The sequence below is a fragment of the Eleutherodactylus coqui genome, chromosome 2 (assembly GCF_035609145.1).
Source record: "Eleutherodactylus coqui strain aEleCoq1 chromosome 2, aEleCoq1.hap1, whole genome shotgun sequence".
NCBI classification, from domain to species: domain Eukaryota; kingdom Metazoa; phylum Chordata; class Amphibia; order Anura; family Eleutherodactylidae; genus Eleutherodactylus; species Eleutherodactylus coqui.
The window spans coordinates 136,924,935-136,940,344 of record NC_089838.1 but is presented as its reverse complement, the minus strand read 5'-3'; the positions used below and the strand labels follow the sequence as shown (position 1 = coordinate 136,940,344).

The following is a 15,410-nucleotide window of genomic DNA, read 5'->3' as shown; positions in this document are numbered from 1 at the left end:
ATTCCAAAGATAACTTTAGGATCAGTTCTGCATCCGTTTCCCTCTGGTGTTTCACTACATCACCAAAAGGAAAGAAAAACTCTGGTCTGCCGGACATATTAGAACCCAGCCGAACCATGAAATTGGCCCTATTACCCATGTGCAGAAGATTGTGAGATTGGATTGGGCTCTCCCTAGGGATGATGGGAATGACTGCATCCTATTGTATTTGAAGCTTTTCCAAATATTTTAGTGATGTATATAATCAATGGGAAGTTAATGAACTTTGGGAGCCTCCTGCATCAATCTGTCATATTGCTATTGGCAATGTTTTTTCTTCACTAAATCTTCACTTCTGTCTCTGTTTAGTTTTTCATTGGGCTGTTTTTGATCCTGGCACTTCAAATAACAGCAGGCGTATTGGGGGCTGTTTATAAACCCGAGGTACGTAAAACATGCATGTAACTGCTGTTAGGTCTAAAGTCACATTTCATTATTTTCACTGAATATTTTCTTTATTTTCTTTGCAAGATGGAAGCTAAATTAAACGAAACTCTGCAAAAGCAAGGGCCATTACATCAACTTTCTGAAGACTTAAAGAAACTAGTAGAAAAATTCCAAGAAGAGGTAAGCCAGAAGAATCATTCCTTGTAAACACACACACTTTACCACTGAGCTATTTGTATCTGTGGTCGGACTAGAGGTACACAGAACTGATATCATAGACAAATTATAACATAATGGTGGATATACTAAATGTTAGTGTATCAGCTCTGAGTACAGTATTGACCCCAAGCACTTTCATAATAGGATGGTTAACCTGTCTAGCTAGGGCGTCCGGACTCCATATTCAACCAGGACAAGGTGTAGGCGAGCAAGCATATGCACGGATTGTATAGAAATATGACAAAACATGAGAGAAAGGGATATGTGGAATATTGTGAAACATTCTCACATGCCATAGTGCCCCCATACTAGTGTTGGCCGTTGCAATATATGTAACAGTGACAATGCCACCATCATACTGACAGCTACAATACCCAGAGTAACTTTTTAATAACCACCTGTGAAAATACAATTCCCAGCCACTCTACCACCAGGAGAACCAGCCACGGTGCTTCTATGTATAGAATAAGGGCTCTGGACAATATTGCCATCATAATTTATGCTTAGCATGGTGTTTTTAGTACTCTGAGCAGTTCAGAAGTGAATCTATAGTTAAATGTGAAAACTCTTCCTGTCTCCATTAGGGGGAGCACATTGCATATGAATTAATCATTCAGTTTAATGGACTTTTTATAAATCCCCATTCAGTGAGTCCCTCTAGTGGCAGCAAGCTACTCTTCAGGCTAAGTGCATGGGATTTGAAGCTCTATAACAGAAAAACAAGATGCAGCCCTACAAAGTATTCTGCGCCCATTTACTTTCCTGCTCTAGACCACTACCCTTACCATTTTATAAGCCTAAACCATATAATAAACACCATATATTGTAATCATATTTTATAAAATTAAGTGTTAAATATCAAACTACTCAAGCAGGATAGATATTAACCGACAACCACCCTAGACGATCACATATAATATCAAAATTAACCCATTCATCCCCTTAAATCTCCAGAGATATTAGGTATGAGCTGTTAAACCAGCCTACACTATTAGGAATGTGATAGGAATATTATCCCTTTTGACAAAGTCTCCAAAGAAGACCCTGCAGCACTTGTAAACCCCCTCTTTAAAAATCCTGCATTTGCTTCTGACTCCAGTGACACCTAAATACCCCCATAAACAATACCCACACTAACCATCAACGCTGTCATTACATTGCCAATAAATCACATGACTTATGTATTAAAGAATTGCTGTTGTGATTAACAAACAGATTGCCATTCCTCCAACTTTATAGACATATTCATTGCTTCTAGTTTTTCTGGTTTTCATCCCCTTTCACCTTCTTCCATCCATCACGTATTCTTGTAAACCTTTTGCAAACCTACAGAACACAAGGGGAACGTTCAAACTCCATGCAGATGTTATCATTGGTCCAATCTGAACCCTGGACCCCCAGTGCTAAAAGAGGGTCTGTGTAAGAGGGTCTGCTTAGAGCATTCATCCTTCCATCATATATGAAGGGGAAAATAGTGCTGTATGCAAAACAGTAGACACCATGCTGGAACACTTCTGCATCCCCCGCTCGGAGCGCAAAGTGATCACTCAACGTTTGAGCTTAAAGGCACACAACGATTATCGCTAATTTTTTAGACATCTTTTGAGCGATAATCGTTTTGTCTAAACCAGAAGAAAGTAGACATGTTTTTCAAATTTTCGACAACCCCTTTGAATATTTACTTGGCTTTAGCAGGCAATAGTTACAGATGAATCGATCGGGATCTTGTTACTAATTCCAAGTTTTATTGATATGAGATTAAGTAAAATGTTTCCATTCTTCTCTTAGAACGAGTGCTGTGGTTTTCTTAATGGTATTAATGACTGGAAAGGAGGATCTATTCCAAATTCGTGTAAATGCTCTCAAACAGATCCAGGAAAATGTACAAATAATTACTACACGCAGGTAAGAACATTTGTTATCAGTCCATATATGAGATTGCTTGACATGTCCCATCCACAGCTGTATGACCTAGTTACAAAGAGTGTAGAGAAGGCTATCACAATGATATATCTGTACAGAGAATGAGCACAAACCTCTAAATGCTATGCTTGCAGATTTTGCTCTCAGAGTACCTTTATGCTAAGCAACTGATTAGTCACCCAGAGAGTAAATGATAGTTGGTTGAAAGCTTTCACACTGATCCAGAATTGTTCATTATAAGTTCTGCAAGGGAGGGGAGATAGGGAGATATTCACCAGATAGATTCATTTGCAAGTTGTTCAATTATGTACAATTATACCTTTACAATTTTTATCAACCAACGGCTTTTTTTTAAGTGAGCTTGTTACCTGATTGGTGACCGTTTTCACATCGGATGACGTTTGTTTGCATTTGCTTGTTCAAGCGATTATTTGGCCTATAGTCATCCCCTGTAAAGGTACCTTTAGATGTTGACTATTATAATGTCAAACGATAATATTATAATGAACCTTGACATGGTGTCTGCTTGTCATTCCTCCATATAACTCCATTTGTTGTCTAGTTTGACAATTTTAGTCAAGGCCCATGATGTAATAAGGATAGGTGTGCATAGTACATTGAATATTACTCAATATCGCTAAATAAGTCATCTAACAACAGCTTATCACATAGGACAGAGTGAAAGCTTTATTTTCTGGCTAAAAAGGTAACTAAAGAGATAGATATACAGTCTAAATGACAGGAAGTTCTAGAGTTGCACTTGTCCAATAATTGTCAATGACACTGGTATACAACAGGGGATGCGGTTGCACCCGGGCACAGGAGCCTCAGGGGGCCCATAAGGCCTCTCTTCTCCATATAGGGAGCCCAGTACTATGAATAAAGCATTATATTTGGTGGCCCTGATGGAAAGAAAGCAATATTGTTATCTACTATCCAAGGGATATGTTCAGGCATGCTCATTGTTCAGTGAGTCCTAGCCTTATGACCATTGGTGAGCCCCTAAAAAACATTTCTACTCTCAGGAAACCCCTACTTCAAAGGATACACATGCAGGCAGAGTGTGCATGTATATGGAAGGATCGGTAGAGAATAGAGATAGCTGTCACATAAGACAAGTTTTTCTTTACTTCACAGTTCTATACAGTTTTTTATTATATTTTGCCATGGTCCAACAGAGATCATTAAAATATTGGAACACTCTGTTTGTTGGCATTAACAATAATGTTAAAGATTGTGGTTAATAAAATGACAACTGAGTGTTACCATTCACCTTGTCAAAGGGGGGTGCCCCGGACAGTATCAGTCAGCACTGATTGGACAGTGTCGAACTATTATGGGACACACCCCCAACTGGTAACACCCAGATGTCAATGTATTCATGTATTTCCAGGAGGGATAACAGAACAGCAACAGGGCTCTAATAAAATACTCTCTAGAATTGTTATATGATGAGTAAGTATTTACTAAAATAGGTACGTCAGGAGAGCTGTCAGGTGCTCTTTAACCTTGTATGGACAATTGTCATTAATTCGTTGAATTTCTTTTTCCTCACAGTCTTGTTATTCCGCACTTCTTGAATTCTACAAAAAATATTTTGCAATCATAATTGGAATTGCGTTTGGCCTGGCGGTAATAGAGGTAATGTTTAAGGATTTAAAACAGTTCAAAATAGCACAAATCTAGTCATTTGTTTTCTGTATAAAGTATTAGGGCTCAGTCAGATGAGCGAATGTTTCACACATTATAGGCGCGGGAAAAAAAAAAATCGCACATCGTGTGTAGAAAAAAATCGTGTGACGGGGTGCATTGGAACTGACATGTCCTATCTTTCGCAGGTGCGAGTTTGATTTGCATGTAAAAAACACACGTGACCGCTTGCATCAGAAAGCATTGGTTCTAATAGATGCAATTCGCAAACGCACATAACATGCGCACAAAAAAAAAATCGCTCGTCTGACTGAGCCCTTAAACAGATTTCAGTTTACACATACAGCTATTTCTTTTCATTTTTTTCCTCCTCACCTACCAAGAGCTAGAACGTATTCTTCCATCAGCATAGTTGCATGAACACATGGGTTTTGTGGGACAATTTGCATTTGTCAACAATGTAATGAAAATCTTTAAATATTTTTTAATTAGGGTAAAAATTACATGTTAACTTATTTCTTCTACTTATTTTAACAGATTTTTTCCAGACTCAACAAAACTAGTTTTCAGCTTTTAATTGTATTTTTATGTAAAAAATAGGAACAGGTTTTTTTTACTTTTATTATTTTCTTCCATAATTTATTTTACATTTGTTTTTAGTTCCCTAGTGAGATTTGAACACGTGATCACTTGATCACTTGTACAATAAACTCCAATATGTCTGTGTTTTTTTGTATTGTGTCTTGGTTGTCATCCTATTACACCCTGCTGCAGGGATTAATAGTTACTCTACCGCATTAGACCTGGAGGGCTTCTATAAGCTTCCAGCTGTCATAACAATCGTTTAAGACCCCCAGCCTTAGTCACTGAGGGTGACCTTATGACAGAGGAAGCTCCCTCCATTTTCTAATCACTTAGGTGCCCCTCTCCATACTAACACTGCCATTATCTGCCTTCTATGGCGCGGGCTCCCCTCCTAAGCCCAGTCTATGCAAGTCCCACACACATCCACCATATGTGTATGACTGATATCATCAAGGGTTAATGTTGCACAACTCAGAAATGAATTTTTTCATATTTTTAAAAATACAGTTCTTGATACAGTTTTTGAGCCAAAACCAAAACTGAATCCATCAGGGGGAGAGATATCAGTTCTTACTTTGTATATCCCATTCCTTGTTACTTCCGTCTTTGCCTAAAAAAAAAATGCAAGAAAAACTGATTTAAAAACTGTTTTTTTTTTGTTTTTTTTTAAATGCTGTGTGTCTGAAACTACCTTGCTATATTACAAAATTCCATTATTGAAGCTTCTTTTCTTAGAAATCTCCAATTTGCCAAATATCAATTTATTCATTAATATCCTGGAGGAATAACGGCAGAATGTAGATTTCTAAGAATAGGTGCTTTAGTATTGTTATTTCATGGGAAATTCTGTTTTTTTTCTAAAGCAGACATGTCAGGAGAGCCGACAGACCAGACTCCTAAATTAATTAAGACCCCAGAACAGATCAATAAATGAATTCAGACCCTAAAATTAGCCTAAACCACAAACCAGACACCAAGTCTAATTAGACCCCGAACCAGATCCCCAAGTTAATTTAGATTAGACTAGAGTTGAGTGAACATACTCTGCCGAGCTTGATGCTCGTTCGAGTATTAGCGTACTCGATGGCGCTCGTTACTGGAACAAGCATCAAGCCATGTTCGACGCAGCCCCAGTTTTTGGCTCCTCCCAGGTGTGAGAGAGAACCAAGAAAAAAAAAACCTCGGGACTCGGCGTCCCACATACAAAAATGCTCGAGTCTCGCATTGTAGTCAATGGGGTTCGTTACTCGAGTAGAGCTCTCGAATTTTCCAAAAAGCTCGACTCGAATAGTGCGGACCCGAGCATTTGGGTACTCGCTCATCTCTAGATTAGACCTTTAAATGAATTCATAGCTTGGACAAGACCTTTATATTACTTCAGGCCCAACACTCTTAAATAATTTCAGACCACAAACTAGACTCCTAAATTAATTTAGTTCCTAGACCAAACCCCTAGATTAAGACAGACCCCAGACAAATGTCCAAGTTAATTTACACCCCAAGACAAGCGGAATTAGCTGTGGAGAATCCACAACATTTACAGTATAAGGGCTCGGTCAGATGGGCACTTTTTTGCGCTGCTGAAAACGCATGAAGGGGCAAGTTTCACATGCGCAGCGCGTGAAACTTTGCCCATAAACTGGAGCAGCTGCGCTCGGAGAAGCACAGCTGCTCCATGAAGGTCCCTTTGTCACTGAACACTGTGACAGCACTGTCACAGTGTGCAGTGATGAGGGGACACCCTGTGAGGATGAAAGAGTCCCCTGCCACAGCTATCACAGCTGTGGCAGAGGAGTGTGATGCTATCCCATTGCTATTAATGGGGCCGGCGCTGCTGCCTCCCCATTGTAAGCAATGGGATGAAGCAGACCCCCGCACGGATTTTCAGAGGACTTGAAATGTAAGCACTTCCCTGAAAATAACAAAATAACCCCTAGCTGCTTGAAAAAATAAATAAATACATCACCTAGCAGCACTGCAGGGGCTCCTGCGCAATCATTGAATGGCTGTGATTGTTCCTTGCGCTCAGCCAATCAGAGGCAGCGCTTTCAGGAGGCAGGGATTTTTATATCCCCAGCCAGAAGAAATGATTCAGAAGAGTGCTGGGAAACCAGGGAGAAGACATGCGAGAGCCCCAACAGCGCTGCTAGGTGATGTATTCATTTATTTCAAGCAGCTAGGGGTTATTTTCAGGGTAGGGCTTATATTTCAAGCCCTTCCTTGAAAAGCTCTTCCTTGTAAAACTCTTCCTTGTAAAACAGAACGCTTGGTGGGGACCAACGGAATCCTCAGAGAGTCCCCTCATCCCTGTGGGGACTAACAGGAGTTAACAGTGGTTCATTTATAAGGTGCTTCTGGCCAGAAGGAACTTTTTAAATGCCCTGCTGTAAGCAGTGGGTATCTATTCCCAGCGCAGAAGTTTCCATTAACTCCTGCTGCCATAGGAGTCAATGGAAAGTCCTGCGCAAAATGCACCTATGCTCTATCTTTTTTAGGTGCGTGCTATTTTGCGCTGCAAATTCTGTGTATATGAATGCTTTTATAAGAACCCATTGGTTCTTTTAGAAGCATTTATTTTACACAGACCTCGTCTGACTGAGCCCTAAGCGTTGGGAATGGAACGTTAAGAAATTCTATTCACACAATGGGGAAAAAAAGGTATATAAATCTGGTATCGACGTAATCAGGCTAACCTATAGAATAAATGTAACATATTATTTATACTGCAAGATGAATATAGTAGAAAACACGCCAGAATTGCAGATTTTGTTCATCTTGCCTCTAAAAAAAATGCAATAAAACTGTTAAAAATGTTGTATGTTCCCAAAAATGGGATAAATGAAGACTAAGGGTGCATTCACACGAGCGTGTGCGTACATGGATATGCACAAAACCATCTATCTATTAGAACCATTGGTTCCCTACGGTGTGTTCACATGTCCATGTTTTACAGGCGTGCAAATGCAGGTACCTGCAAAACATAGGACATGCTCGCAACACAGGTCCATGGGGCGTGTCAATATTCCCCAGTGGGGAGTCCCCTCATCACTGAACACTGTGACAGCACTGTCACAGTGTTTAGTGACAAGGGGACTCCACACGGGGAGTAAAGAATCCCCTGCCACAGCTGTTACAGCTGTCACAGTTGTGGCAGAGGATCGGGAGGTTCTCCTATTGCTTTCAATGCAGTGATTTTCAGGGAAGGGTTTTAAATATAAGCCCTTCCCTGAAAATCATCCTGAGAATGTGTTAAAAATAAAAAAAACATACATACTCACCTCTCCACAGCTGCCGGGCCTCAGGCGCGTCCAGCCGTGTCTTCTCCCTGCACTGCTCTGAATCTCTTTCAGCAGGCGGGGATCTAAAATCCCCGCCTGCTGAAAAGGCTGTATCTGATTGGCTGAGCGCTCAGCCGATCACAGGCAACACTCAGCCATTTATTGAACGACAGCTGAGTGCTGCCTGTGATTGGTCATAGCGCTCAGCCAATCACAGGCAGTGCTCAGCCATTCAGCGCTAGTCGATGTTGCAGATTCTGCAGCCTGTCCGCAGTGTCAGCTGCGAACCGGCGGCTGATCGGAAGTCAATGGAAGCCATCCACACAGAATCCGTGCTGAAATAGAACATGCTGCGATTTTCCCTCCACAAGCGGAAAATTGCAATTGATTTCTACTTGTGGACATGAAAAAGCGATTTTCAATAGCATGTCTATGGACAGTATTTGTTGCGAAATCTGGGGGGGGGGGGATGCCCACTCTGGATCCCGCAGTGCAAATACACCCGTATGCATTGGGCCTTAATATAAACTACTTACAACTTTCCTTCATTTTTACTATATTATTGGTGGGTTGGGGTAATTAATTGGTTGCACATATGGAAGCATTATTTAAACATATGGAAAAACCTCTGAAAAGATAATAACATGTTGATGCTACACACACATTCTGGCTTATATTTTCCCTGCAGAATCACATAAAATATTTGGGGACTCCATAATACATACCAGAGGTGCCAGATTCAACGCAACTATTACATTACAATATTATGCCACGCATTACATTACAGTTAACCGTTTTGATGGACATTGTTTCACATTTCCATTAACCCTTTCCAATCCAATTTTTTTGCCATGTGCATTTTCCCCAGCTCCAATTTATTTTGTGCGGGAAAGAGGCTGGTGGATTACTTGGAACAATAACATAGAAAACCACACAAATAAATTAACCTAATGATTTTATTAGCACTTTTATATAAATTAAAATGTTTTTATTTATTTTGACTTGTGACTTGTTTCACAGTAAAAGTTGGTTTCTCTCCTTCCTCCTTTCTCATTTCTTTTGCTCACTATTATGTGAGTAAGTAAGCTGGAAACAGCACTAAACAGCGCTGGATTCTTCATTCACTGAAAGTCAGATGTTCCTTCTCCTCTGCCCTGCTGCCCTGTATTTACTGACATAAAAGTGTGTCGGGTGTCCTCCGGCAGCAGAGAGGGGGAGGGAAGCACATTCGGGCATTCACTATCAGCACTGATAAGCGCTGGACTCTTCATTTACTGACTGCACTCATGTTCTTTCTCCCCTCCTGTATTGTCGGAGAATACAGGGCAGCAGGGCAGAGGAGAAGGAACATCTGGCTTTCAGTAAATGAAGACTGGAGCGCTGTTCAGTGCTGTTTCCAGCTCACCTATTCATGTAAGTGTGTCGGGTGGCCTCCAGGAGCAGAGCGGGGGAGGAGGCAGTCCAGAAACAGCATGTCGGGTCTGTCCCGACATCGGAGCTATAGAGGAAAATGATGATGTCGGGACAGCTCCGACAGTGGATTGGAAAGGGTTAAGTTACACATATTCTGCTTTCCAATGGTTGCAGCCAACATGACAGTTCCGTGATATTGATATGCCTTTTTTATAAGGGGAAATACACATGGTCGCATGTGCTAATACGCTCGCCGCTGTGGATCGTATTAGCACATGAAACAGAGGTGGGGGGGGGGGGACTATTCAAACTGTATGTGCATTTGAAAAAAGAAAGCAGGAAGATTGGTCCTGCCCTATGTTTCTCACATGTAGTATTAATACGCAAGAATCCCGATAGTGAAAACGAAACCATTGAAATCAGTGGTTTTGTTTCATGCAGTTATGCAGCCAGGATTTTCACGGACGCTTAACGGGACTAAAAGACACCCATCTGTTTAACCCCTGATACCCTATATTTAAAGGAAACACATTCTCAATAAACCACTGGAAATGTCTACAAATTCAGACAGAAGCCTTTCAGCAGTTTCGAGCACTCCAGTTATTAGTAATGTATATTATCAATAGAAGGAAGTTGTGTTATTCTAAAGACAATCTTCATATAACAGACTTGTACAATCTTTATTTATTCCTTTTTCTCTTCTTTTTTACAGATCTTTGGCCTTATTTTTTCCATGGTCTTGTATTGTCAGATAGGGAAGATTTAAGGAGACCTGGATATCATCAAGCAATTCCAGTCAGTTGTTCACTTCAATATACCAGCAATGGCTCTAGGCAAAAGAGCTTCTTTTTCTGACCATAATTGTTCAATGTAATATATTAAAGTGGATGTACATATATAGAATTTTGTACTGCAGCATATTCTCAGCAGACAGTTAGTAGACACAATCTGTGCAGACAATGTCCAGTCTTCAATTCATACAGTACAGTTTATCTTTAGGTTTTCATTATTGTACTAAAAAGGAATATATTTCTTAAAAAGGATTTTCTGGGACTAAAGAAAAATTGTGGGCAGGGAATGGACAAAAGTAGAAAAAATAAGCACTACTGACCCATTAAATGGTTCCTCAGGGCCCACAGCTCAGGACCGCGAAGCTCCTAAAGTTCGTTGTTTCCAAGTTGGCCGTAGCCAATTACTGGCTTCTGTGGTCATGCTGACATGATTGGCATGTGACTATTGAAACCAGTGACTGGCTACAGTGGTCATATGAACAATGAACGGCACATAGCCTCTGCAGGACCTTCCAGGACAGATATAATGGAGATAATGATGGCTGTGCTGGATTGGGAAGGTGGGGGTGGGGGCATTGAATGGGCCAGTTGTGCTTACTTTAAATTTTAGCTCTTTCCCTGCTCATTAATTTATTTTTTTAGGCTCAGAAAATGCTTTAAATAAAGCCCCCTATAAAACATTTTGATATTCGGGTGCAGTTCCCCTTGTTTTTTCCTCTAGATTACATTTTTTATAGGCTTATAATAATGTTAGTGAACCAATTCTGCTCATGTCAGTTTTAGAAATCAATGACTTCTTTTGTTGCTTATATCCAATGATAGGTATACAATATATACATGATTACGTTTATACTACTGAAATGTCTGCAGGCTCATTAAAAGTAAATTTTTAAATCAAAATGTTTAATTTATTTTAAAGACGTAACTAAACAAATTAAAACAAACTGTGAAAATAGTTTCCTGTAAAAATATTCTAATTTCTTTGTGTATTTGTACACAGGGGTGTAACTAAAGGCTCAGGGGCCCTGATGCAAAAAGTGAGCTGAGCCCCCCCCTCTATCTGTAGCTGTACCCGTACCCATACCTAAACCATGCTGCACAGAGGCATAACTTGAAGCTTCTGGGCCCCAATGCAAAACCTGTGACAGGGCCCCCAACTATAATGCTTTATTCATAGTACTGGGCTCCCTATATGGGGAAGAGAGGCCTCTTGGGACCCTTATGGCTCCTGGGCCCTGGTGCAACCGCATCCCCTGCACCCTCTATAGTTACGCCCCTGTTTGTACAGTATAAATACAGTATACATTGGCATGTGGTGTGCAGAAGATTTATTTGAGTGAAATCTAGAGATGAGCGAGCACCAACTTTTCGCGATGCTCGAGGGTTCGTTTCGAGTAACGAACCCCATTGAAGTCAATGGGCGACCCGAGCATTTTTGTATTTCGCCGATGCTCGCTAAGGTTTCCTTGTGTGAAAATCTGGGCAATTCAAGAAAGTGATGGGAATGACACAGCAATGGATAGGGCAGGCGAGGGGCTACATGTTGGGCTGCATCTCAAGTTCACAGGTCCCACTATTAAGCCACAATAGCGGCAAGAGTGGGCCCCCCCCCCCTCCCAAAAACTTTTACTTCTGAAAAGCCCTCATTAGCAATGCATACCTTAGCTAAGCACCACACTACCTCCAACAAAGCACAATCACTGCCTGCATGACACTCCACTGCCACTTCTCCTGGGTTACATGCTGCCCAACCCCCCCCCCCCCTCCCCCCCACAGCGCACACCAAAGTGTCCCTGCGCAGCCTTCAGCTGCCCTAATGCCTCACCACCCTCATGTGTATTTAGAAGTGCGTCTGCCATGAGGAGGAACCGCAGGCACACACTGCAGAGGTTGGCCCGGCTAGGCAGCGACCCTCTTTAAAAGTGGCGGGGCGATAGCCCACAATGCTGTACAGAAGCAATGAGAAATAGAATCCTGTGCCACCGCCATCAGGAGCTGCACACGTGGGCATAGCAATGGGGAACCTATGTGCCACACACTATTCATTCTGTCAAGGTGTCTCTGCATGCCCCAGTCAGACTGGTAATATGTACCTTAACAGTAACCGCGTTGGTGGTAATGTGGTGGTGACTGCGGACCTAGTAGCGCGGTTTTATTTTGTTGGTTTTCGGAATGTGGCCAGGATTAAGTGGGCCGTGGCGGGGGGATGGTGGGGGGTCTCTCTTGTAGTGTCGGTAAAGGTGAAATTCTTGGACTGCCACCAGACGAACTAATGCAAAGGCATTTGCCAAGAATGTTTGTTTTCCCTGTTGGAGGAGGGGGATGTTTTTGAGGCACTACGTGTCCTCTACACGTGTCCGTGGTTATATGCACCTTTACAGTAACCGCGTTGGTGGGAAATGGCCTCGCCGCCATCATGTCTTTGGGAAGCCTCTGTTTCCACACCCCAGAGACATACCATTAGCAGCGGTATAGGCAGAGCCCAGAATTCGTAACATTTCAGCCGTAGCATTAGGACAGGCCCCACTAACATATCACTAGCAGCATTATAGCGGGAGCGCAGTCTTCGTTCCATGTCAGCAATAGTAGCACTCAAGACAGGCCCCACTAACATATCACTAGCAGCATTATAGCGGGAGCGCAGTCTTCGTTCCATGTCAGCAATAGTAGCACTCAAGACAGGCCCCACTAACATATCACTAGCAGCATTATAGCGGGAGCGCAGTCTTCGTTCCATGTCAGCAATAGTAGCACTCAAGACAGGCCCCAGTAACAATTCCGAAGCAGCAGTATAGTGGGAGCGCAGTCTTCGTTCCATTTCAGCAATAGTAGCACTCAAGACAGGCCCCAGTAACAATTCCGAAGCAGCAGTATAGTGGGAGCGCAGTCTTCGTTCCATTTCAGTAGCTGCAGTATAGCCAAGGCCCAAGTTACATTTATGTAGCTAAAGTGTAGGCCAACCCCACACACACTTCTGTACCATGAGTGCAGGTGAAGAACATACAAATTGCTATGATTACACTGTAGGTGAGGGCCCCAAAAAATTGGTGTACCAACAGTACTAATGTACCTCAGTAAAAATTGGCCATGCCCAACCAAGATGGCAGGTGAAACCCATTAATCGCTTTGGTTAATGTGGCTTAAGTGGTAACTAGGCCTGGAGGCAGCCCAGTTTAACGAAAAATTGGTTCAAGTTAAAGTTTCAACGCTTTTAAGAGCATTGAAACATATAAAAATTGTTTCGAAAAATTAGATGAGTGAGCCTTGTGGCCCTAAGAAAAATTGCCCGTTCAGCGTGATTACCTGAGGTTTCAGGAGGAGGAGCAGGAGGAGGAGGAGGAATATTAGACACAGATTGATGAAGCAGAAATGTCCCCGTTTTGGATGGTGAGAGAGAACGTAGCTTCCATCCGCGGGTGCATAATACGTATTGCTTACGTATCGCTGCTGTCCGCTGGTGGAGAAGAGAAGTCTGGGGAAATCCAGGCTTTGTTCATCTTGATGAGTGTTAGCCTGTTGGCACTGTCGGTTGACAGGCGGGTACGCTTATCTGTGATGATTCCCCCAGCCGCACTAAACACCCTCTCCGACAAGACGCTAGCCGCAGGACAAGCAAGCACCTCCAGGGCATACAGCGCTAGTTCAGGCCACGTGTCCAGCTTCGACATCCAGTAGTTGTAGGGGGCAGAGGCGTCACCGAGGATGGTCGTGCGATCGGCTACGTACTCCCTCACCATCCTTTTACAGTGCTCCCGCCGACTCAGCCTTGACTGGGGAGCGGTGACACAGTCTTGCTGGGGAGCCATAAAGCTGGCCAGGCCCTTAAAGACTGTTGCACTGTCTGGGCTGTACATGCTGCTCGATCTACGCACCTCCACTGCTACCTGGCCCTCGGAACTGCGCCTTCTGCCACTAGCGCTGTCGGGTGGTAATTTTACCATCAGCTTGTCCGCCAGGGTCCTGTGGTATAGCAACACTCTCGAACCCCTTTCCTCTTTGGGAAAGAGACTGGGAAGGTTCTCCTTATAGCGTGGGTCGAGCAGTGTGTACACCCAGTAATCCGTAGTGGCCAGAATGCGTTGAATGCGAGGGTCACGAGAAAGGCATCCTAACATGAAGTCAGCCATGTGTACCTGTACGCAACACATGGCTGTCCGCACTAGGAAGATCACTTTCAGGATCCTCCTCCTCCTCCTCCTCCTCCTCAGGCCATACACGCTGAAATGATGACAGGCAAGCAGTATGGGTACCGTCAGCAGTGGGCCAAGCTGTCTCTTCCCCCTCCTCCTCATCCTCCTCATCCTCCTCCTCCTCCTCCTGAACGCGCTGAGATATAGACAGGAGGGTGCTCTGACTATCCAGCGACATACTGTCTTCCCCCGGCTCTGTTTCCGAGCGCAAAGCGGCTGCCTTTATGGTTTGCAGGGAAGTTCTCAAGATGCATAGCAGAGGAATGGTGACGCTAATGATTGCAGCATCGCCGCTCACTACCTGGGTAGACTGATCAAAGTTTCGAAGGACCTGGCAGATGTCTGCCAACCAGGGCCACTCTTCTGAAAAGAATTGAGGAGGCTGACTCCCACTGCGCCGCCCATGTTGGAGTTGGTATTCCACTATAGCTCTACGCTGCTCATAGAGCCTGGCCAACATGTGGAGCGTAGAGTTCCACCGTGTGGGCACGTCGCACAGCAGTCGGTGCACTGGCAGATTAAAGCGATGTTGCAGGGTGCGCAGGGTGGCAGCGTCCGTGTGGGACTTGCGGAAATGTGCGCAGAGCCGGAAGCGCTGAACCACCAAATTAAAGACGTGGGCCAGGCATGGCACGTGCGTGAGGCTGCCGAGCTGCAGAGCCGCCACCAGGTTACGGCCGTTGTCACACACGACCATGCCCGGTTGGAGGCTCAGCGGCGCAAGCCAACGGTCCGTCTGCTCTGTCAGACCCTGCAGCAATTCGTGGGCCGTGTGCCTCCTATCTCCTAAGCTGAGTAGTTTCAGCACGGCCTGCTGACGCTTGCCCACCGCTGTGCTGCCACGCCGCGCGACACCGACTGCTGGCGACGTCCTGCTGCTGCTGACACATCTAGATTGCGAGACAGAGGTTGAGGAGGAGGAGGAGGAGGAGGGT

At 43.5% G+C, this 15,410-nt stretch overlaps 1 protein-coding gene across 1 annotated transcript in view; it reads left to right on the top strand.

The window, feature by feature from the left end:
* The window catches only part of TSPAN8 (tetraspanin 8), a 22,197-nt gene extending 11,756 nt beyond the window's left edge, over positions 1 to 10,441 (top strand). The window contains exons 4-8 of the mRNA XM_066589873.1: positions 349 to 423; positions 511 to 606; positions 2,434 to 2,550; positions 4,126 to 4,209; positions 10,207 to 10,441. Of these exons, the coding sequence (XP_066445970.1) occupies positions 349 to 423; positions 511 to 606; positions 2,434 to 2,550; positions 4,126 to 4,209; positions 10,207 to 10,260 (426 nt within the window). The 3' untranslated portion in view covers positions 10,261 to 10,441. The remainder of the gene's footprint in view (positions 1 to 348; positions 424 to 510; positions 607 to 2,433; positions 2,551 to 4,125; positions 4,210 to 10,206) is intronic.
* Positions 10,442 to 15,410: the final 4,969 nt, after the last annotated feature.